Below are 22479 nucleotides of genomic sequence, written 5' to 3'. Positions count from 1 at the left end.
TGAATGTCTGTTACATGACAGATTCTGGGCTACGTATGACAGAGTACAACACATCAGCAATGAGCTCTGCCCCCCGTATCCCCATTGGTTTATTACAAACTTCAGATAGCCATTGTAGTGTCCTAGATTTATCATTTTAAAATCAGGTAAGACTGACATTCCCAAGTAACTTAACAGCGACTTTGCAGTTTACAACTCCAAGACTGGACCATGGGCTCATGATTCTCTGTCACCATCTAGAGACAATTTATACATATTGCAGGGCCAGTTCCTGGAAAACTGTGTATGAAATCATCCCAGAAGTTACGGCTTTGCAAGTATTTATCAGCCCTAAAAAAGAGACTGGACATCTACAAATGAATGGAACTGCAAGTTTTGATCTTCTAGATCTAGAACTATGTAAGAAATGAGTCTTGGTTTCTGTACCCAATCATGGAGGACTTGAATCTATGGAGAGCAAGATTGACTGGGGTATGGAAGAACAGCTATAAAATCAGTTACACACCACTTACATTAAGTTCAAGAGGAGCCCTCTAGTCTCTCAACAAAATGGGCACTCAACAAAAAATGTCACAGAATAGGACTGGGAATCTGTACTATTTATCCAGGTTCTCGCCTAGGGGAATTTTACCCACCAGGAAACATTTGGAAACCTCACAACATTTTGTTGCATTTTGGGGGCTGCTACTGGCATTTAGTGGAGAGAAGCCAGAGATGCTGCTAAACATCCTATGTTTATAATGCACAGGATGATAACCCCTACCACAAATGATTATCCAGCCTAAATCTCAGTACTACTGAGGTTGAGAAACTCCACAATTGAGCATAGAGCATAGTTAAGGGTGGTTCTCTGACTTCAACCCTGACCATGGCGAGTAACCTATATTATTAACCCTAAAAGAGGAGGACCAGAGAAATATGGATAATTTCATGCAAATGTATCTTAATGGAGAGACACAAATCAGGGCCATGGTTATTTTTAGCTGAGTGTGGACAAGCCCTTTACCCTCCAGTTTCCTTCCGTATTCACCTGATGATGTTGCTGACAGTGCTGTTGATCCCAGTCTCCTGGGATTTTATTCAGCCTGTTGTTTTATTCAGCCTGTTGTTTGGTGACGTGACCTCCAGCAGTGTTTTACTGCACATCTTCGACGTCCAGTTTCCTATGGTGTCCAGTTCTTCACGGAATCACATAAGGCACTTAAGTCACTTGTGTCTGAATCACCCAAAAGTGCTTACTGCAAATGCACGCTTGGGCCGTACACCAAATCCATGGAGTCAGAATCACAGTGCTTCGTGGCCTGGAAATCTGCATTTTTAAGCTAGCATTATAGGTGATTTTGACATACATTCAAGTTTGACATAGGATGGATGAAATCACAGAAATACACCATCATCACTTCTTAAAGTCCACTTATAATGTGCTTCGAAAAATACATTCACATACCCCTTAGGCTATCCTTTTGATGTAGCATGCTGATTCCTATTTTACAGATTATAAAACGGGCCACAGAGCTTAAACAGATGAAGTAGGGAAACCCAAGTGATTTGTTTAGCCCTGATGTTCTGTGAGGACTTGCCTCATGTTCCTTAGGCAGACATATCACCTTCTCTGCCTCTGCAGCCGGGGTTTACCTCTTCCCGGTCGTGTTCAATAAAACCGACTATGTGTATGGAGCTATCACTTAATCGAGGCTTGACATGGACCTCATGTTAATTATTTCAGTACCCACAGGACTGAGCAGAGTAACACATCTACCTCCACTGCCACTACCCTGGTCCCAGCAAGACACTGTCATTGTGCCCCTTCATGCCAGCAACAGTTGCCTAGTTTGTTTCTGGCCCTGCCTCAGCACGTCCAATCCCTACCCTTGCTCAAAAAATGATTCGCATTATTTTTTTATTGGACGTGATGTTGCCTCCTACACATACACAAACCCCCATTCATTTAAATCTAATGACTTCCAACGTGCTTCGCCCCAGCTTACAAGGTCCAGCTGACCCAGCAACTGCTGTGTTTGCTTCTTCCTCTGGCCTGTAACAGTTTTCACGTGGCAATCACTTAACTACCTCGAGACCTTCATTTCTGCTGTGCCCCCTGACCTAACATGCAAGATCCTACTCCCCTCTTCCCTCGTAAAACCGATCCACTCCCTGGCCTTATTTAAGTGTCAGCGCCTAAGAGATGCCTTGCACGTGTGTGTGTGTTTAGACATCTAAATTAGATTCTGCTGCCATCTAATTTAGGAGACTATTCTTTTCCTTTTAGTATTTGTGTTCATTTTGCTTCTATTACTGTTGTCGAGCTATCCAATCAGATTCGTTTCCACTGGCCCGTGAGAATGTATTTTGTTCACCTCTGCAAACAGGCATCAAAGGATCCAATAAATGTCTTGAGTAAATGAACAGGCACATAGCAAACTGGATGCACATTCCTGGTGATGGCGTGCACTGTTTGTTATAACTGATTTCTGTGGGTTTGGGTATCTGGGGCCAAGATTCAATCTCGAAGAGTGGGAAGCACGGTCACCGTGAGAAGAGAGGGAGAGATCCGGGAGAAGAGGGAGGCCCCCGCGTGCCATGAGTTTTTACATGCTGCAGACAGTGACAGGCTCATTGTTCTGGTCCTCCGGGCTGCCTCAGATTTGCTGACTCTGGGAAGCTAGGTTATCTTATGCTCATCTGAGCCTCTTCTTCCTCATCTTTATCAAGGAATTAATAATTCCCACCTGAAAAGGGTAGGGCTTGAGGCAAATGCGATACAGCAGGGGATAGCTCCCAGCACTTAGGAGGTGTGGAGGACGCTATCTTGACTCTTTGCCAGAAGAGTTGAAAATGAGAAGTCTGCACAGACAGCGAAGAAGTCGTGCCACTCACCTGAGCCTTTCCTCTTCTGAACTCATCTCCCCAGTGCGCTTAAATTACGTTTTCCAAGCCTGACCCTGGGCGCTCCCCTCCTTCTCACGGCTGTCGGTCCCTCCCTCCCCATCACTCCCACCCAGCCTCCCCGCCCCCTTCGCCCCCTCCCTCGGAGTTGGAGCCGGGAATCCCACGCCCTTGCACCAGCCCGGGGGCTCGGACGAGCCCGGGAGCCGCTGGTCGCCAATCACCGCGCGGTGGAGAGGCGGGCGCTCGGCTCCGGCGCGCTGGGGGAGCCAGCTGGCGCTGCTTTCCCCGTAGCCTCAGACGCTCACATCGACACAGACAGACTCACAGACGGGCGGGCAGGCACCGACAGAGTCTCAGCCGTTTGCGCTCCAGTCCCGGCCCAGGGAGCACCCCGCACCCCCTGGGGTGCCGCAAAGGGCAGCTCGGCAGGCCCGCGCCGGGAGAAGGGAGGGCGCGCAGGCAGCCGGAGGAGGGGAGGTCCCAGCGCGCCTCCGCTGCGATGTGAACGGCGGCGGCTCTCACCTGGAGCCGCACCTGGGGCGCCGAGCTACGGGGCCGCGGAGAGAATGCTCGCCGCCCGTGCGCTCCGCCTGCAGCGTCTGGCCACCCGCAGCCGCCGCGCCCGCACCTGACCATGGAGTGCGCCCTCCTGCTCGCGTGCGCCCTCCCGGCCGCGGGTTCGGGCCCGCCGAGGGGCCCGGCGGGACTGGGGCGCGTGGCTAAGGCAGGTGCCGCCGAGCGGAGCTCCGAGAGCGGGTGGCAGAGGGCGCCCGACGCCAGCCCCACCGCGCCCCTCACGCGCGATGTCACCTTTTCTTTTGCAGGCGCTCCAGCTGTGCTGCCTCTGCTGTGCGTCGGTCGCCGCGGCCTTAGCCAGTGACAGCAGCAGCGGCGCCAGCGGATTAAATGATGGTTCGTATTTGCCCCCCACCCCCAAGAAGGGCCTTTCGCAGCACTTTGTCCATTCCTTCCCCCAAAAACAGAAAAGATGGAAAAGTGCACCCCCTAACCTGGCAGGTGTGCGCTGTCTTGGAAATGGTTCCTATTTGGAGAGAGGGGAAGGTTGGCAAGGACTGAACTTATCAAAAGAATCAATGCCCCAAGCTGCAAGTCACATAAAAAAAAAATTCTCTCTCCTTCACAGGTGGCTTGTTAAGAAGAAAAAAAAAAAAAAAAAAAAAAACACCTTAACTGCAATGAGAAATTCTAAGGGAGGTGGACATTAACTAAGGAATTACTTATTTCCTCCCTCTCCTAACTCTTGGTGGGGGAAGCTAATTCTTAGTGGGAGATGAAAGAATGTGAGCCTCTTTCCTCTCTCCATCTTTCCTTATTTTTCTCTCCACTTTTGTTCCTTTTCTATCTCTTCTTTTTTCTTTCCTTTTTGCTTCCCTTTTTTCACGGATGCCTGAGGCTGCTTTTAGAGAGAGGAAAGCAGGTGACTTGAGGTCTCTGAGTCCTTTATCTTTTCTGACGTCGCGCAGCCACAAACTTCCTAGAACATCCCTCACTTCTGTCATTTATTAACTTCCCAGTGGCGCGCAGAGGGAAATCCTTGTTTTGATTGTTTCCCATCAGCTACAGGAGAACAGCTGATTCCTGACGCAACGCGTCTAGCAAAACCTTACTGTTCAACCTGCATTCTTTAGAATTCTGTAAATTTTAGTTTTGCAAGGTTATCTCCTTTTCTTGTCAGGGTAAAGAGGTCATGATGGGGAGTGGGGCAGGATGGAGTCATGCAGAAGGGATTCACCTTTTGTCCCACAGAGAGGCTGCAGTTTCTAAAACCACCCCTCATTCTTATATCAGGATCAGATGGCTGGAGGCCATGTCCGACCCAGCCACCACTTTGTAAAGGCCTCACCCTTACTCAGCTCCTGAAGTGATCAGTCAGAGATCACTCTTTACAGGGGACACTGACTGCCCTTCTTCCATGAAGGACTGAATGTAACCAATAGCCTGTTATTCTCCCCTTGGAAACAAGCTGGTAGCAGGTGTCTGGGGGACCTTGATGGCTGATTCCATAGAAGCCTGACTGGATAACGTTCCTACAGAGCCTTCCAAGTAAGAGCAGGCAGAGTTTCAGATAATTTGGGACAAGACAGTGAGAAACAAACTTCTGCATATGTCAGGAAGCATTTTCATAGTTAAGTTTTAGTTTGACAGGAGGAGGAGGTAGACTTTCTCTAAGGACTTGCACATAATCAAGAGCCACAGCCCTTTAAAGCAATATATCAGATTTTTAAGAGAAGAAAAATATTGTATGTCTGGCTCAGATTTTCAAGGTTAAGAGAAGGGAAAAACTCCCCCCCCCCATTATTTTAAAATATGTGTGTCAATTTTATAGCATTTTTAGTTAAAGGACGAAGTCAAGAAAAATGGGAGTGGGAGGACATAAAGAATATAAAAATGAAAGCTGCCCAAGGAATAAGAGTCACAGATGGTTCATAAACAGAAGAAAATTACTGTCTATTGGGGAGAATTTTTTTTTTTATGTGAAGCTAATTAGGCCATCACTCATTGATCCTTGGTAGCTACCGGGGCTCCACTTTTCCTTTGTTTGTTTGTTTTGGAGGAGGGGGAAAGTTGTTGACTGTTGAGGGGAAAGGGAAATTCTTCCTTTTCCTCCTCCAGTAACCGGGGACCCAAGTGACTCAAACATACCTCATCGTTATTCAACATCTTTCTAAACACTTTCCAAAGTAGTTTCCCATTCTGTGCCTCGGAAGTGGAAATGTGGAGTGTTTTTAATGTGCAGAGGGCATATTCCAAATCATTTTGTGGGATGATGCTTTTCAGCTTCAATGTTTGGTGAAAGAAAACACTGTGCTGGCTTTGCTTTTCAAATAGCAAATTGGATTTTAGCTCCTCCTCTTTGGAACATTCAGCAATTAGTGCTGCTCTAGGGAGCAATGGTGAATGTATTTTTAAACATGCCTTTCCAGGTGTCCCCTGATAAGCCACTCCCCCACCAACATGCCTGAGCAATTTTATACATCAGACTATATAGGAGGGTTCTGAGAATTTTGAGGCATTTTTGTGCATGTGCTGTATTTTATGCTTACAATTAAATGGGATCATCCCTGTGAAAGCTCACAGTAAAAATGCTAAGAGTGATACAAGTGCCAGAGTTTTCTTTTCACAAATAATATTGGAAAGATGAAAATGCTCTTGCTTGTTAATGATCTGAAATATCATCTGAAGCTACCCCACACTGTGAGTTAGGACTTGAAGTGTAAACTCTGCCTCTGCCAAAATGCTCCCGATTCAGTTTAAGCACAGATAAATTAACCTCCTTGAAGAAAATTCCTGATTTTGTAGTTTCATATTCATTAACTTTATCTTCCAAAAAATTAAATTTTATATACATGACTCTGTGGCCAATATATTAAAAGATCCAGACCATTAAACATCAAAAGAACATTCTAAATCTCTCTCCAGACGAGAGGCGTTACATTTTTCCACAGACATCCACGAAATTCATGAAAATCGTGATTGGCTTTCGGGCACCTGTAGAAATGACTGTGGCAGAGTTAATTGTAGAGACAGATCTTCTGCTTCCTGTGCTGCTCTGAATTATAGTTGATCTAGGTGCAAGGCAACAGGAACAAAGATATCTTTGAGTTTTGTGTTGCTCTTTGCCAGCCTGCTGGAAAGTGACCATTTGGAATTGTGGGCTCTGGGTGCTGACAGCTAAACTTTTCCCATTGCAGATTATGTCTTTGTCACGCCAGTAGAAGTAGACTCAGCCGGGTCATATATTTCACACGACATTTTGCACAACGGCAGGAAAAAGCGATCGGCGCAGAATGCCAGAAGCTCCCTGCACTACCGATTTTCAGCATTTGGACAGGAACTGCACTTAGAACTTAAGCCCTCGGCGATTTTGAGCAGTCACTTTATCGTCCAGGTACTTGGAAAAGATGGTGCTTCAGAGACTCAGAAACCCGAGGTGCAGCAATGCTTCTATCAGGGATTTATCAGAAATGACAGCTCCTCCTCTGTCGCTGTGTCTACGTGTGCTGGCTTGGTAAGTTCACCCCAGTCTGAGTTGAGCTCCCTCTTTCGTGTTTTGTGTAACTTGAGTGAACAGATGTCTGCAGTATAAGTGCTCTTCGAGCCAAGTCCACACATTCACACTGTCAGCCTTGATACTTCTAATATTCTCAATTGAATTAATCTAATCTGCTCCCAGAAAAAAGAAAATATAATAGAACTTTAATTACCATTTAGAACATTCTTTTGATGTTTAATGGTCTGGGACTTTTCATTCTCCATGTTTGAGATGATCCCCAAGGAAATTAACTTGATGGATGCCATTCGCTTTGTAATGTCCTGGGAGACCAGGCATTCTATAAATCTAACAAGCTGCATGCGTCTACATGGCTTTGAAATGGGAAAACTGTATTTCAAAGCAAAATTGCATTCAGCAGCCGTGGTAAGATCAACCTTCACTTTGCTGAAGGGAGGCCCTTTGTTTTCTTTGAACTGATCTGTTGCTGGTGTCCTGCTCACATAAGACATCCTTTTAGAATGTGGTGTGCTGTGTTCCTGGGCTGGCAGGATTCAATGTGGCATCCAGGGAAGCAGAACCTTTTAAAAGCATTTGGGACAAGCGTTATTTCCTGCCTATGTAATCCTCATCTGCTGAGCACCAGGCCAAGAATATCATTGTAAATGATACTCTTCTCAGGATTCAATCAAATATACGAGGTGGTAAATGGTGTTCTGGGTTGATTTCATTCTGTGTTGTGATTGAGAAGTGTCCTGAACTGACAGAAGAGTTGATGTGTGTTGAGACACACGGCAATTATGCTCTGGCATGGCCAGAAGAAGGAAAATGTGAGAAAACCCAGCTGAGAATGTAGTTAGTAATGTACATGGTACATCATGGCACAAAGCAAGATGTGGCTTGGGTGCGGGTGAATAAGGACTCCCATGTTCTTCATTAGTTGAAACTTTCAGTTACTTTTAAAATTTTTTCCCCCTATTTTGGCCTGAAATTTAGCTAAAACCTTTCTTTACAACCACAATCATGGTATTCTTCCTTTGGTCTATTTAAAATGATGAACGTGGCTCACCAATGACCTACATATTATTACATGGTTACGTGCCCCTGTGTATGCACACATGACTATATCTTGATTTTCTGTTTGTTTGTTTGTTTTGTTGTGGCAGATCTCCTGGTCTTTATTTAGCATCCCCTCTGTATTTCTCTTTCTTCTGTCTATTCCAGTATCCTAAAGGAGGAGTTTACACAACCCACCATACTGGCTTAAACTATCTCATTCCACATACCAGTAGTTAAAAGCAGTCTGCCCAGGTTCTAATTCTCACACCAGCATTTACTCATAGGACCCTGGACTAATTATTTAACTCTGTGTTAAGTAGAGTTAACTATGCCTTAGTTTCTTTATTTCTAAGATGGGAATAACAAGAGTTTACATCACAGGGCAGTGGGGATTCAATGATTTCTTATGTGGAAAGTGCTATAGCAGTTCCTGGCAGGGATAATTGCCCTATAGCTGTTCTATTTTCAGCAAAACTTAGCCTCCTCATGTTTAGCACTCTCAGGACTCCACTCTGTGCATGATGAGAAATCTGATCAAATGTCTCATATTAATAATCTCATGGTAATAGATTAATATTATCAAAATTTTACATGGGTAGAATCATAAATTTTTCTTTATGAGGATTTCAAAATGCTTTTATCCAATTTTTTTTAAACTTTTAGGTTCCGGGGTATAAGTGAAGGTTTTGTTACATAGGTGAACTCATGTCACAGGGGTTTGTTGTACAGATTATTTCATCACCCATATATTAAGCCCAGTACCCAATGGTTATCTTTTCTGTTCCTCTCTCTTCTACCACCCTCCACCCCCAAGTAGACCACAGTGTCTGTTGTTCCCTTCTTTGTGTCCATGACTTCTCATCATTTAGCTCCCACTTACAAGTGAGAACGTGCGATTTGAATTTCTGTTCCTGCATTAGTTTGCTAATGATAATAGCCTTCCTCTCCATCCATGTTCCTGCAAAAGAGCTGATCTCGTTTATTTTTATGGCTGCATAGTATTCCGTGGTGTCTGTGTACCACATTTTCTTCATCCATTCCGTCACTGATGGGCATTTAGGTTGATTCCATGTCTTTGCTATTGTGAATAGTGCAGCAATAAACATTCACATGCTTGTGTCTTTATGTTAGAATGGTTTATGTTCCTCCCATACCTAGTAATAGGATTGCTGGGTCAAATGGTAGTTCTGCTTTTAGCTCTTCAAAAAATTGCCATAGTGCTTTCCACAATGGTTGAACTAATTTATACCCGTACCAATAGTTTGGGGGTAGTATGACTGAACATTCCTGTATATGCATTTTGATGAACTTATGGACACATTCTTTTGGACACATGCCTAAGAATAAAGTCGTTGAGGCACAGAGTATGTATAAATTGAGTATTCCATATCTGAAATGTTCGGGACCAGAAGTGTTGTGGATTTTCAATTTGGGGAGGATTTTGGAATATTTGCAGAATATATTCTGGTTGAGCATCTCTAATACAAAAATCTGAAATGCTCCAATAAGCATTTTCTTTGAGTGTCATATCAGTACTCAAAAGTTTCAGATTTTGGAGCATTTCAGATTTCAAATTTTTGGGTTGAGGTGCTCAACCTGTATATGTTCAGCTTTAATGAGCACTGACAAGCAGCTTTTCAAAGTGGTTGTGCTAATTTAAACTCGCATCACCAGTGTATGAGAGTTCCAGTTGCTCCAAATCCTCCTGAACACTTGATATTGCCTATTTTTCCACTTTAGCTGTTCTGATTGATAGGTGTGAAGTAGTACCACATTATGGGTGTAGTTGATGGTTAATGAAATTGAATGCATTTTTTTTGTTTACATTTTCTTAAAGACATTGCTCAGCTTCTTTGGCTAATCAGGGGTTCATAACTCCTCTAGAGTTAATTAGCAACTATAGTAATGGATGCAGAATAGTAGATTCAAGAGTTCAGAAAAGGAACAAGCCTTTAACAGGCTTGTTGGAGAGACTCATCGAGTTAACATGCCATGAGAGACAGCCACTCTTCTTCCGTTAATACAGAGACTGAGAAGAGATGAATGAGACTGGGAGATGAAACTTTTTCACCTGAAGTTTATATATCAGTGTTTCTCTGAGTGGGGCCAGACCACTGGCCTTAGGATCCTTTTGGATGTGGTAGCAATTTTCTCATGTGCATGCAGTGTATATTAGGAAAGCAATGTCACCTTTAAATGATTTGACAAAGTACTAATAGGAATCTACCATTATCTTGACTGCTAGAGAAGTCCACAAAGAAAGTGAAAAATGGTAGAATGGTTATAATAGTGAATACATATGTACACACATACATATAAGCAGACATGCATGCATACATACTCCAGCTAAAATTTTCCTAGCAGAGAATTTGTCTTAATAATTCAGAATTAACCTGTTTAAAATATTTGTAATAATTTCTTAAAATGCACCCACCTCCCCTGCCAACTCACAGGTCTCACTTTATTCTAGAGTTGAGGTGGTTGTTACTTACTTGGAATAATTCATGAAACAGGGTTGCACAATTCCCGTAGTAAATACTGCCTACTGTTATGTTTAGAGATGATTATTTTAAAATTTTTGAATGCTTTTATACATGCAACCTAGAAAAGGTCACCTCTGTCTTCTATACCAGGTGGCCTTATAATCTGTGAAGGTACTGGGATTTGCAGCCTTTGTCCCAGAACCTCAGAGGTACAGATTAACCTAATCTCATCGTGATCTGCCATGTCTGTCCTTTCTGCTGTATCCAGCCTCCCTCTGACTAGCACAGGGATGAGAAAGTCATTACATCCAGCAAGTCATGACCTTGTTGAAGACTCTTCATCTTGCTGTTCAACCACAGTCTTACAATTTTTACCTGTATTTTTAAATTTTGTCTTCCAACAGGACAAACTTGCGTCTTTCTTCCTATGTACTAAGAGATCTAAGAAATTTTGCTGCTCAAAAATAGTCTTAGTGATCCTTTTTGTCAGGACAGTGATTATCAGAGTGTGATCAACTATGGTAGCTTCACCTGAAGGGCTAGAAATGTGCATTTCTTTGTCCACAACAGAAATTCGGGGAGGCTGGGCACAGGAAAGCATATTTTTAATTCTGCAAATGATTCTGATGCATACAAATATCTGAGAACCACTTAGTGAAAATGCTTGTATTTTTGGAACTTGTTAGAAAGACACATTGACTCATCAGTTTTTATTGTTGTTATTTTTTAGAAACAGGGTCTTACTCTGTCATCTGGGCTTGAGTACAGTGGTATAATCATGGCTCACTGGAGCCTCAACTTCCCAGGCTTAAGCAATCCTCCCAACTCAGCCCCCCAAGTAGCTGGGACTACAGGCACGTACCACCACACCCAGCCAGTTTTTGTAGAGGCGAGGTTTTCCATGTTGCCCAGGCTGGCCTTGAACTTTTGGGCTCAAGCAATCTTCCTGCCTCAGCCTCCCAAAGTGCTAGGATTACCAGGTTTGAGCCACCACACCCCACCCCATCCTTTTTTCATTCGACAACTATTAGCCTCTAGTGTGTCAGGCACTGTTGAGAGCATGGTGGATGAAGCTTACCAACAAGATGGATGTTAGATCCAGGTTGTAGAGGTTACAATCTAGGGGAGAGGATGGAGCAATACTTTTAGACCTGGAAATTGAGATTTTTATTGTGAACCAAGCTGTGACTCAACACTGGAACAAGGAGTTTACAGAGTGTGGTTTTAGAAAAGTGGGGAGCTGGTCAAGTTATTGCCAAAATGCCACCTCTCTGAGCTGTACAATGCATATTAGCATATTGACAAGTCAGAAATGTCTTATATTAAAGACACCTGTTTAACTCTGTTCATACCTAGAGTTTCCCTAACTTCTTTGGTCAATGAAATTTTTTTTTTTTTCCCCCAAGGAGCATCTCTTCACAGTTTGGTGGTGACATGAAAAACATCAACACAATGGTTCCCAAAAGAGATACTATAATGTTATGTATTAATTTTTATCTGTTAAGAGATGCTCCAGGAATAAGTGCTTTACGGTCACACACGTTAGGGAAAATTTAGAGGTTTAAAGGAAGCTAAACAAACATCTTTAACAGATTTCATACATTTTAATATACTAATATGCATTGTGAAGTGCCAAAAGGTAGGATTTGCATACTAATTTGACCACTCCTCCCCAACTCCCCCCCCACCTTTTTTTTTTTTTTTTTTTTTTTTTTTGAGATGGGTACTTGCTCTCTTGCCCAGGCTGGAGTGCAGCAACATGATCTTGGCTCACTGCAACCTCTGTCTCCCGGATTTAAGCGATTCTCCTGCCTCAGCCTCCCAAGCAACTGGGATTACAGGTGCCCACCACCACACCCAGCTAATTTTTTTGGTATTTTTAGTAGAGATGGGGCTTCAGCATGTTGGCCAGGCTGGTCTTGAACTCCTGACCTCAGGTGATCCACCTGCCTCAGCCTCCCAAAGTGCTGGAATTACAGGTGTGAGTCGCTGTGCCCAGCCCACTCCTCCTCTTTTTGAATCACACTTCCATCAACACCTTGTACCAGTGTTCTGTGGTTCACCCTAAAACAGCAGTTTCTACATCTGAGATTATTTGTACTTGTACCTGACATGTGTTCCTGTTGGGGAAATGCACCCCTTGCTTAAGAAATTCTAAACCAAGCTCCATTCTTCATGTGAAGATTGAATGAAAATACATGCAAAAACTGTCACTCATATTGCATTTCTGCCCAGCTTTGTAATACATGGGTGAGTTTACCATTGATGAATAACTTCAGTGAAGGCTCAGCTGGCAAGAGGAGTGGACTGCTTTGCTGTTTCTCTTGGATCTTCTGCCTGGTGTCTGATTACTATCAAGCCTTAGCACTGCCTCTGCCACTCTGAGTAGAGTATGTAGCGTGATCAAGGCTGCCATGAGAACCCCCTCCAGCCTCAATTCCTGATGCATCATCCAATTTTGTCACTCGGTTTCCCCTTATTTCTCTTTTCTTTGTCCCCAACAATTAAACCGTAAGTGGCGTTTCTCCCCCATGGCTGGCTGCCCTAATGTCCCCATTGTATCTTTTTTTTAGTGGTGGCCTTTTTTAGACTACGACTGCAGTGACCCATTCTCCAGAGAGCCTGGGTTCTTCCAGAACTTTGGAAGCAATTGGATTTCAATAGGCGGTAGGGACGCTTTGATCTCCCCCTTTCAAAAGTATTTTATGACTCAGAAAGCTCAGTCATTGAGTTGTCTGTTGCTGGTCACTGCCTGCCAAACAGTCTTTACAAAAGCTGATTTCCATTCATAAAAGGGCTGAAGTTGAATGACCTTCGTCCATGGCGGGCAGAAAGAAACTAGGCTCGGCTGCTTTGGAGGCTTTGGAGAGCCTTGTTAGTTAGTAGGGGTTTGTTGAATTACATATACCCCCTTGGAGCTTTTCGGTCACTTGAGAGGATCACGTGAAGTTAAGGATTACACTGGGTTGTATTTTTGTGTTTTGTGAGACAGGCTAACTGAAATCAGTGATGTTTTCTTAGGCTCAATTCATTAAGAAAGGGTAAAAAGTTTTTGTTGTTTTGTTTTGGCTTCTCTCCTCTTAAGACATGATTTGTAAAGAGAATTATTTGCTCATAAGAAACTTGTAGCAAAATGCCAGATCAGACTCCTTTTTAAAAAGAATAGCCAAGGTTCTTGCCAGAGAGCAGGACTCCAAGGTGACTAAGGCCAGTTTGAGGGGCCTCACATGGGAGGCTGAAAGGCCAATCCTTCCTGCCTATGCTGCCTGCCTTTTTTTTTTTTTTTTTTTTTTTTTGAGACAGAGTTTTGTTCTTATTGTCCATGCTAGAGTGCAATGGCGTGATCTTGGCTCACTACAACCTCTGCCTCGCGGAGTCAAGCAATTCTCCTGCCTCAGCCTGCCCAGTAGCTAGAATTACAGGCATGCGCCACCATGTCTGGCTAATTTTGTATTTTTAGTAGAAATGGAGTTTCTCCATGTTGGCCAGGCTGGTCTTGAACTCCGACCTTAGGTGATCCGCCCGCCTCGGCCTCCCAAAGTGTTGGGATTACAGGCGTGAGCCACCGCGCCCGGCCTGCCTGCCTTTTTGGGTATGGCCACTAAGACATCAGGCTTCCCAAGTCCTGTGTTGTAAGTATTGGGCTTCCTTTGTGTCTCTGGGCCTTGGTTTTCTCATCTGTAAAGTGGGAATGGTAATCCTCTGTTTCTCTCATAAGACTGTGAAGATTTATGAGTGCTGGGCTTGGTACTCAGTGGAAGCTCTGTGCTTGATTAGTCTTAACTTTGAACTAGGAGAAGGTCTGGGAAGGAAATGGCCATTGAACTCACCCACAACACACACACATATTCTCTCTTTCTCTCTCTCTCTCTCTCTCTCTTTTTTTTTTTTGAGATGGAGTCTTGCTCTGTTGCCCAGGCTGGAGTGCACTGGTGCGTTCTTGGCTCACTGCAAGCTCTGCCTCCCAGGTTCACGCCATTCTCCTGCCTCAGCCTCCCGAGTAGCTGGGACTCCAGGCGCCCGCCACCACGCCTGGCTAATTTTTTGTATTTTTAGTAGAGACGGGGTTTCACCATGTTAGCCAAGATGGTCTCGATCTCCTGACCTCGTGATCCGCCCATCTTGGCCTCCCAAAGTGCTGGGATTACAGGCGTGAGCCACCGCGCCCAACCCCTCTTTCTCTCTTTACCAGCTACCACCCCTGTCTTGCCTTAAGGCCTTTTAAAGTTCAGCCCTGTCAGAACAGGAAATGAACACTTTGATACTGGCAATTCTCCTTGCGGGAATGTTTGGAGATCTTGTGGGAGGGGAAAGTAACCGCTACTTTATAAACTGAAGACATAAAATGAGAGAAAAAGAATCAAAGAGGAGTATCAACAAATAGATAATGATTTGCATCAATGCGTGTATGACGAAGCAGCATAGTGTAATGTCTTTGGGCTGAGACTCTGAAGTTCCATCTCTTGTCTTTGCTAGCTACACAACACAGGGAAAATTCTTTACCCTTCAGTGATAAGTTCTTACTTCTTCAGTGATAAGTTGGGGATAATGATAGTACTTCTCCCATGAGGGCTATGGATGCTTAATTGAAAGAAAAATATTCTATGTGCATAGTTACAATGATATTATTACTCTATCATTACCGCAACCAATATCATTACCACAACCTGGCACATAGTAATAATATCAGTTGTGATAACGATATAGTACTAAATATCATTATTGCAGACCTTCCTCTGCAAAGGACTTTTCAGAATTGACTACTGACAGTTCTTATAACCCACAGGCAGAAAAGAGTTTCAGCCTAGATAAAAACACAACAGTTAATATTTATTAAGCACTCTGGCTATGAACCCTGGAGCCATTGAGAAGAGATTCAGCTAAAACACACAGGGAGGTCTTTAGAATATTTAACTATGAGCTGGCATTATAAGTAGTTAACGTCTGAGGTGTAGCAATCTTTTTAGTAAGGCACTTTAAGAGGACCTGAGCACTTGAAAAAAATATATATGTATAGGTTCCACCTCTGAAAATTCAGTAGGTCCTGGGTGGAGCGTAGGGATTCGAGTTTAATAAAGGAAAGACAAGCTTCACATATGGGGGACTCAGAGTCATTGTCCTCAAGGTGTCTGAACAGGACCTTCAGTGGAAAAGGGACTGGCTGAACCTCTCTGGGAGAGTTGTTTTTGCTTTGTGGAAAGCATCACACCATGTAAGTGAGACTGTCAGTGCAGAGACTAGCATGATCTGGTAGGTGTTATAAGGAGGGAATTGGGGTGGCTAGTGAAAATCAAAATGTAGAGATGGTTCTGGTTTATATATTATAAGACTTTCAGTTGTAAGTAGAAAACTCCATCTCAGGCTATGTTAAACATACAAAATATGCATTCTTTTTGGCTCTGGAATAATCTTCCTAATTCATCCTTTCCTTCCTCTATCCCTCCCTCTTTTCTTTCTTCTTTCCTATCTTCCCTTCTCCTTTTTTCTCTCCTTTCTTCTTTTCCTACCTCCCCACCTCCCTCCTTTCTTTGTTCCTCCCTTCCTTCCTCTTTTTCTTTCACCCTTCTCTCTTTTTCCCTCCCTCCCCATCTCCCTGCATCTCTTCCTTCCTCCCTTGTACTAGGATTGGCTAGCTTTCAGCAAGGCTAGATCCAAGCTATCCAATGATGTCTCCACTGTTTTCTTTCTCTCGGCTCTTCTTGCTTCTGCCTGGCTTCCTTCTGCATGTGCGGCCACCTTAGATGAAGATTTCATCACTTCCTTGGGTACCTGGCATCTCCTGTGACTTATTCAGCAATAACTCCACAGCTGGACCCTATATAATACCTGAGAAGAAGTGTGTGGGGCTGAGAGCTTTATATGGTCTCTCACTTATCTGCAAGCCTCAGAGGACCACACTAAATTTGTCTCTGTATCCCAACAAGACTGAACCATATTTTTATTTATGGATTGATCTGTGAATTAATGCACAGAAGCAGGCCTGGAATGATGCATAGCAAACTGAGGGCTGCTCAGTTTTCAGCTGGACACTCTTCATGAAATCAGAGCTTATTATTTCTGGAAGTTGTGTGTGTGGTTAAAACATACATAAATTGCATTAGCCAAACATCTTTTTTGGTGGGGGAAGAGGGATTACTTAAAAACAATGTATATTTTGGAGTTTTTTTTTTTATTACTACCCATAGATCTATCTTACTCTTTTAATTGCTGCATATTTATTTTCTTCTGATTAATGTTTATTTCCAGGATTTTGTTAGTGATGCTGCTGAAAATAACATTGAGATATATGACTCTTCTTCGTTGCATGCAATTGTATGTTTTATGAGGAGGGTAGGGAGAGAGAGACCTACTTTGTGAAAAGCTGACATGTCAAATACATATGGGACATCAGCTATAGCCAGATATGGCTTGCCAATATTGACATTAGTCACCCAGTATCACCATCATTAATACCTTGCTTGTGTAACATGCAAAGTTACTGAGAACTCATTTCATCCTTGTTTTCCATGAGCCTAGGGCAGTGGTTTAGAATAGTTTTCTCCAGCAGACCCTATATGTTGGTGAAATTGCATGGTTTCCCACCATCAGCAATAAACAGTTTAAGAGAAAGTGGTACTGATAAATATCTGAAGTCTAAATATAAACAGGTCTAATGATAGCACTAAGGCTTTCATGACCAAAAACATTTGCTTGGACTTTGTACACATCTCTGTGAACAAACCCAGGAGTTCCTCCTCTTCAGTCACATCAAGTTTTTCCCATGAAAGCCCGTTCCCACGGGTTTCTATCCAATTACAGGGCAAAATACACTCAAATACCATAATACAAGTCTGGTGAGAGTGTTCTGTCTGGACAGCAAGCTCACCTCTCCTGAAGGGATGCTTTTGATGTATCTAAGGATTTCGTTTTCAGCTGAATTCCTTTGATTGCTTATTCATGCTGCTGAGCTTGGGAATACTTTATCTGCCCTTATTACCACTACAAGTCAAGGGGGCATGCTTTCTAATATAAATTATATAGTGCACATCTCTAATTTACTACAAGTCAGCTATGTGCACACCCTTATTTGAGAGACGGCACTTGAAAGGGATTGAGATAAGCTGGTAAAAGGAGATTATCTTTCTGCTGATTTACCGAGTTCTCCTACAACAGAGTACTTTTTAGTGTCTATGGGTTCACCCTGTGATTTTGCAATTCCTCATCTCCTTTTTCTATTTAACTTTGCGTCTTCTAGAAGGTAAATGAAGTGTTACTCAAAATTAATTTTCTGTGGGTAAATACTGCATGCAGTCTTTTTTTCCTCCTGCCTTAGTTATTGAGTCTAAGTCTGTTTTATGCAGTGAAGAGACATAATGGAAAAAAAAATTACCACAATGCACTTTCGCTCTTTAAATATGCTAATGAATATCTCTACATCTTGTCACAGGGTTTTGCTTTTGTCATTGTTTTCCAGTAACATGCATTGGAGTAGGATGAATTCTATTCTTGTAAAAAGTTTCTTTTGTGTGTGAAACAACTACTAATGTCTGTTTAATATTACATGTTTAACCTTGGTATGTATGACTAGCACATAAGTCTAGAACAGTGATTCTTAGTGCACGGAGCTTTAAAAAACACAGATGCTTATGCTCAGGTCTCACCCCAGAACAATTAGAGCAGAATGTCTGAGGACGGGGCCCAAACGTCTGTGTTATTTTAAAGACTCCCCAGGGTAGTCCTAAAGCACAGTTAAGTTTGAGAAACCCTGGGCTAGGTAAATGTTGTGGGCTTTGGAGATGCAATCATCTTAGACATGGTGGTGTCATAGTTTAACATGGCAGGATGGTATGTTCAAATGCTAGTTATGTGATCTTGGAGAAATGACTTTTTGAGGACATATTATTTTGAAATAATTAGACTTACTAGTTGCTGCGTGTATACAGAGAGTTCCCACGTACCCTTCACCCACCTTTGGGAAATTATCAAATTGTCTGAGAATCTGGTTTTCTCGTCTGTAAAGTGGAGATGAAAAAATAAAAAGGGCTCCGAAGGGGTGTATTGTGAGAATTGAGATAATGTGTCTAAAATGTAGGAGGTCAACGTCTTTTTTTTTTTTTTTTTTAAATCTGAGACAGAGTGTCGCACTGTTGTCCGGGCTGGAGTGCAGTGGCGTGATGTTGGCTTACTGCAACCTCCGCCTCCTGGGTTCAAGCGATTCTTCTGCCTCGGCCTCCCGAGTAGTTGGGATTACAGGCGCTGCTGCCATACCCAGCTAATTTTTTGTATTTTTAGTAGAGACAGGGTTTCGCCATGTTGGCCAGGCTGGTCTTGAATTCCTGACCTCATGATTCATCTGCCTCCCAAAGTGCTGGGATTACAGGCATGAGTCACTGCACCTGGCGAGGTCAACTTCTAAGACAGCCCCCAAAATTGCTGGCTCCCAGTGCACCAACACTTTCTCCTAGTATTTAGTCAATATCTGGGAAGGAGTTTTCACAGATGTTACCATGACTGCAAATCGGTAAACTTTAAGATAGGAAGATTTTCCAGGTAGATCTAATCTAATTACATGATGCCTTTAAATTTGATTGGGTCTAGAGGTCAAAGAGAGAAGAAGAAGTCAGAGTGGTTCATAGCTGGAGGGGTTTAGCATATGAGAAATTCTCCATTGTGGACTTTGGAGATGGAAGAGGCCATGTCACAAGGAACATGGGGCTCTAGGGGTGAGAAGGGGGTGTCAGAGAGCTGAGTGATGTCTAGCTGATAGCAGGGAAAGGGGGCTTCAGTCCTACAGCCAGAGGGAAGTGAATTTTGCCAATGGCCTGAGTGAGCTTAGCAGTGGATTCTTTCTTGGAGCCTCCAAAAAAGAATGCAGCCTGGGTGATATCCTGAAGACCCTAAGCAGAGAATACAGTCACACTGTACCCACTCTTCAGACTTGTACAACTGTGAATTAATAACTTTTTTTTTCCCCCTGAGATGGAGTCTTGCCCTGTCAACCAGGCTGGAGTCCAGTGGCACGATCTTGGCTCACTGCAATCTCCGCCTCCTGGATTCAAGCAATTCTCCTGTCTCAGCCTCCTGAGTAGCTGGGATTACAGGCTTCTGCCACCGCGCTCCCAGCTAATTTTTGTATTTTCAGTAGAGACGGGGTTTCACCCTGTTGGCCAGGCTGGTCTCGAACTCCTGACCTCGTGATCCACCTGCCTGGACCTCCCAAAGTGCTGGGATTACAGGCGTGAGCTGCCACACTCAGCCAATAATTGGGTGTTTTTAAGCTGCTGTATTTGTGGTGATTTGTTAAGCAGCGATAGAAAACAAATACAGAAAATATCTATAGTGCCTACTCTTTGGCAGGTGTTCACCAAATAGTCCCTTCCCTTTTCAGATTCATGGCCATCTTAAATTATCTTGTCAATGATTTGTAAGACAGTAAGCCCAAGGAGAGGAAGCAAGATTTCTTAGATATTCACTATTTAAAATTGCTTAGGAAATTGTTATGTTTAGCACAGGGTTTGTCAATAGGGCATTCGTGATGTGTTCGGATGGATAATTCTTTCTTGGGGGAAGCTGTCTGGAGACATACTGGTTTGTTAGGATGGATAATTCTTTCTTATGCAGGGCATGTCTGTGCATTGTAGGAGGTTTAGCAGCATTCCAGGCTTCTCTACCCTTTAGATTCCAGTAGCAACCCCCAGTTATGTCAGCTAAAAATGTCTCCAGACATAGCCTAGTATCTTTCCTGGGGGCACAGTTGTCCCCAGCTGAGAACTATTCATAGGGCACAATCACAAACTGTATTCTTTACCATAGTGCATTTATATGAGTTTATTGTTTTTCAGAGTAACCTGTTGTTTATTTCATTGTCATTATGAATAATGATTTCAGGTAATCTATGTTTGAGGAAATTAGCTGCTGAGAATACGTATGAATGGTGTGTGGGGGCTGGGAGTCGATTGGATGGCAGCAGAATACCCATCTGGGAGTGTTTTAAAAGATGTGTATTTGCTTTTGAATTTCACAACATGACAACCCAGACTCCTGAAAATGACTGAATCTCTAAAGAAACAGAGATATATTTATAATAAAATTCACCCTTGCATTCTTATGAGGAAGGGGGCCTAACCACATGGATGTAGATTTGAAATGTGGATTCTGTTTCTGGGCTTTTGCAGTTGACCTAAGACCAAAGTTAAATGTCCTCTATATTCTCTTGACCTGTAAGAACAGGAGCGATGAGCTGTTCTGAAAATGAAATAAGGGATGTTTCCTGTGTTTTGTGAATGTGTGCCCTTGCCTGAGAACATTGGAAAGGTTTATTAGGTTTTTCTCTCTATTGTATGTAGTTGGGCCACTTACACTTTAGTTCTTTTAAAAATAGTCACCATACTTGAAGAAGCAAAGAGCTCTTTTGTAATTGGATTGTAAGACAGGGAACCTAATTCTCCCATCTGTATAGACTCACCAGCTGACCTAATCATTTAACCTCTCTGCCATCCCTTTGTTGAATAGACCTGTCAGGTGACAGTGAGTAGTACATTGGCATTTATAAAATTAGCAGCATGTTCTAAATTTCTCAATATCTTTATAAAATATAAGGTAAGCAAAGTCTAAGTCACTTTGGGCTTGTGTTTCTAGCTGCCAGTAACTAACAACTTGACATTTCTTCTTTTTCCCTCTATGCCTTCCTCCATTCTTCCATCCATCCATCCACACACCCACTCACCTACCCACCCACCCACCTATCCTCCCATTCACACTTCTAAAACATTTTCCTCAGCCTAGTATATGTCTTCACATTATGACAGACTATAAGAATACAAAAATGATAGTTTGATTCCTAAATTATTGGACATTTCAATGTGAGGGTGAGGAACAATGGTGTCATAAGGATGCTGCAACAAAATTAATATTTTTAGTTAAGGTATGTGTAAAGGACCATGGGAACACAAATAAGTGATGAGACTAATTTGTAAAGGGCGAACTGTGTAAGCAACTGAATCTTCCCTTCATAATATATAAATACCAGGTGATCTTATGCTCAAGGCCATGTAAACTTCATTGCTCACGGATCAGCTAAAAACGTGCCCAATTCTGACCTCTTCTTACCACTGCTACCTTCACTGTTCTAAATCATTCTCATGTCTCACCTGGATTCCTATAGCAGCTTCTTCTCTAATGACTCTTTCATCTCTTCTGTCTCTTTATTCTTCTCATAGTGGTGAGATGACTTCATTTTCCTGTTCTCCACCAGGAAATGGCTTTACATTGAGCATAGTATATGTATCAGCCTGTTCTCATGCTGTTAAAAGACATACCTGAGACTGGGGAATTTATAAAGGAAAGAGGTTTATTGAACTCACAGTTCCACATGCCTGGGGAGTTCTCACAATCATGGCTGAAGGCAAAGAAGAAGCAAAGGCACATCTTACATGGTGGCAAGCAAGACAGCTTGTGCAGGGGAACTCCTATTTGTAAAACCATCAGATCTCCTGAGTCTTACTACCATGAGAACAGTACGGGGAAAACCACCCCCATGATTCAGTTATCTCCAACTGGCCCTGCCCTTGACATGTGAGGATTATTACAATTCAGGGTGACATTTGGGTGGGGACACAGCCCAACCATATCAGCATATAATCCAGATTTCTTATCATGGCCTACAAAGCCCCTTGGACCTAACTTCCTATCTCTTCCATTATTGTGCATGCCACTGAGCTCTTCCGCTGGGCTCCACTGCCTTTCAGCATCCCCAGATGTCCTGCCTCAGTGACTGCACTTGGAATGCTCTTCCCCCAAATATCCATCTGATTCTTTCTTGCCTCAGTTCTCTATGCAAATACTGTCATTCCAGAATGATCTTCCCTGACACTCCCATCATTCCCCACCTCCCTTCTCTGCTATAATTTTCTTTGTATTATTAATTGCCCAGTGCTCGACTGACTTGTTTATTGCCTGCCATATTCTGCCTGCCTACTTGAATATCAGCTCCGTGAGGGCTGAGGCTTTATCTCTGCTGTTCACTGCTGTATTTCCAGTGGCTGGAATCATCCTTAG

The 22479-nt window shown here is 43.0% G+C and overlaps 1 protein-coding gene across 2 annotated transcripts in view; it reads left to right on the top strand.

Annotated features, from left to right (window-relative positions):
* Positions 1-3104: 3104 nt before the first annotated feature.
* Positions 3105-22479, top strand: part of ADAMTS18 (ADAM metallopeptidase with thrombospondin type 1 motif 18) — a 152506-nt gene continuing 133131 nt past the window's right edge. For both annotated transcript variants that reach the window (XM_025370569.1, XM_025370570.1), the window contains exons 1-3: positions 3105-3613; positions 3714-3801; positions 6603-6919. In XM_025370569.1, the coding sequence (XP_025226354.1) occupies positions 3524-3613; positions 3714-3801; positions 6603-6919 (495 nt within the window). In that variant the 5' untranslated portion in view covers positions 3105-3523. The remainder of the gene's footprint in view (positions 3614-3713; positions 3802-6602; positions 6920-22479) is intronic.

This window comes from Theropithecus gelada, chromosome 20, assembly GCF_003255815.1.
Source record: "Theropithecus gelada isolate Dixy chromosome 20, Tgel_1.0, whole genome shotgun sequence".
Taxonomy (NCBI): domain Eukaryota; kingdom Metazoa; phylum Chordata; class Mammalia; order Primates; family Cercopithecidae; genus Theropithecus; species Theropithecus gelada.
The sequence above is the reverse complement of the archived record's forward strand: the minus strand, read 5'-3'. Positions and strand labels throughout refer to the sequence as shown.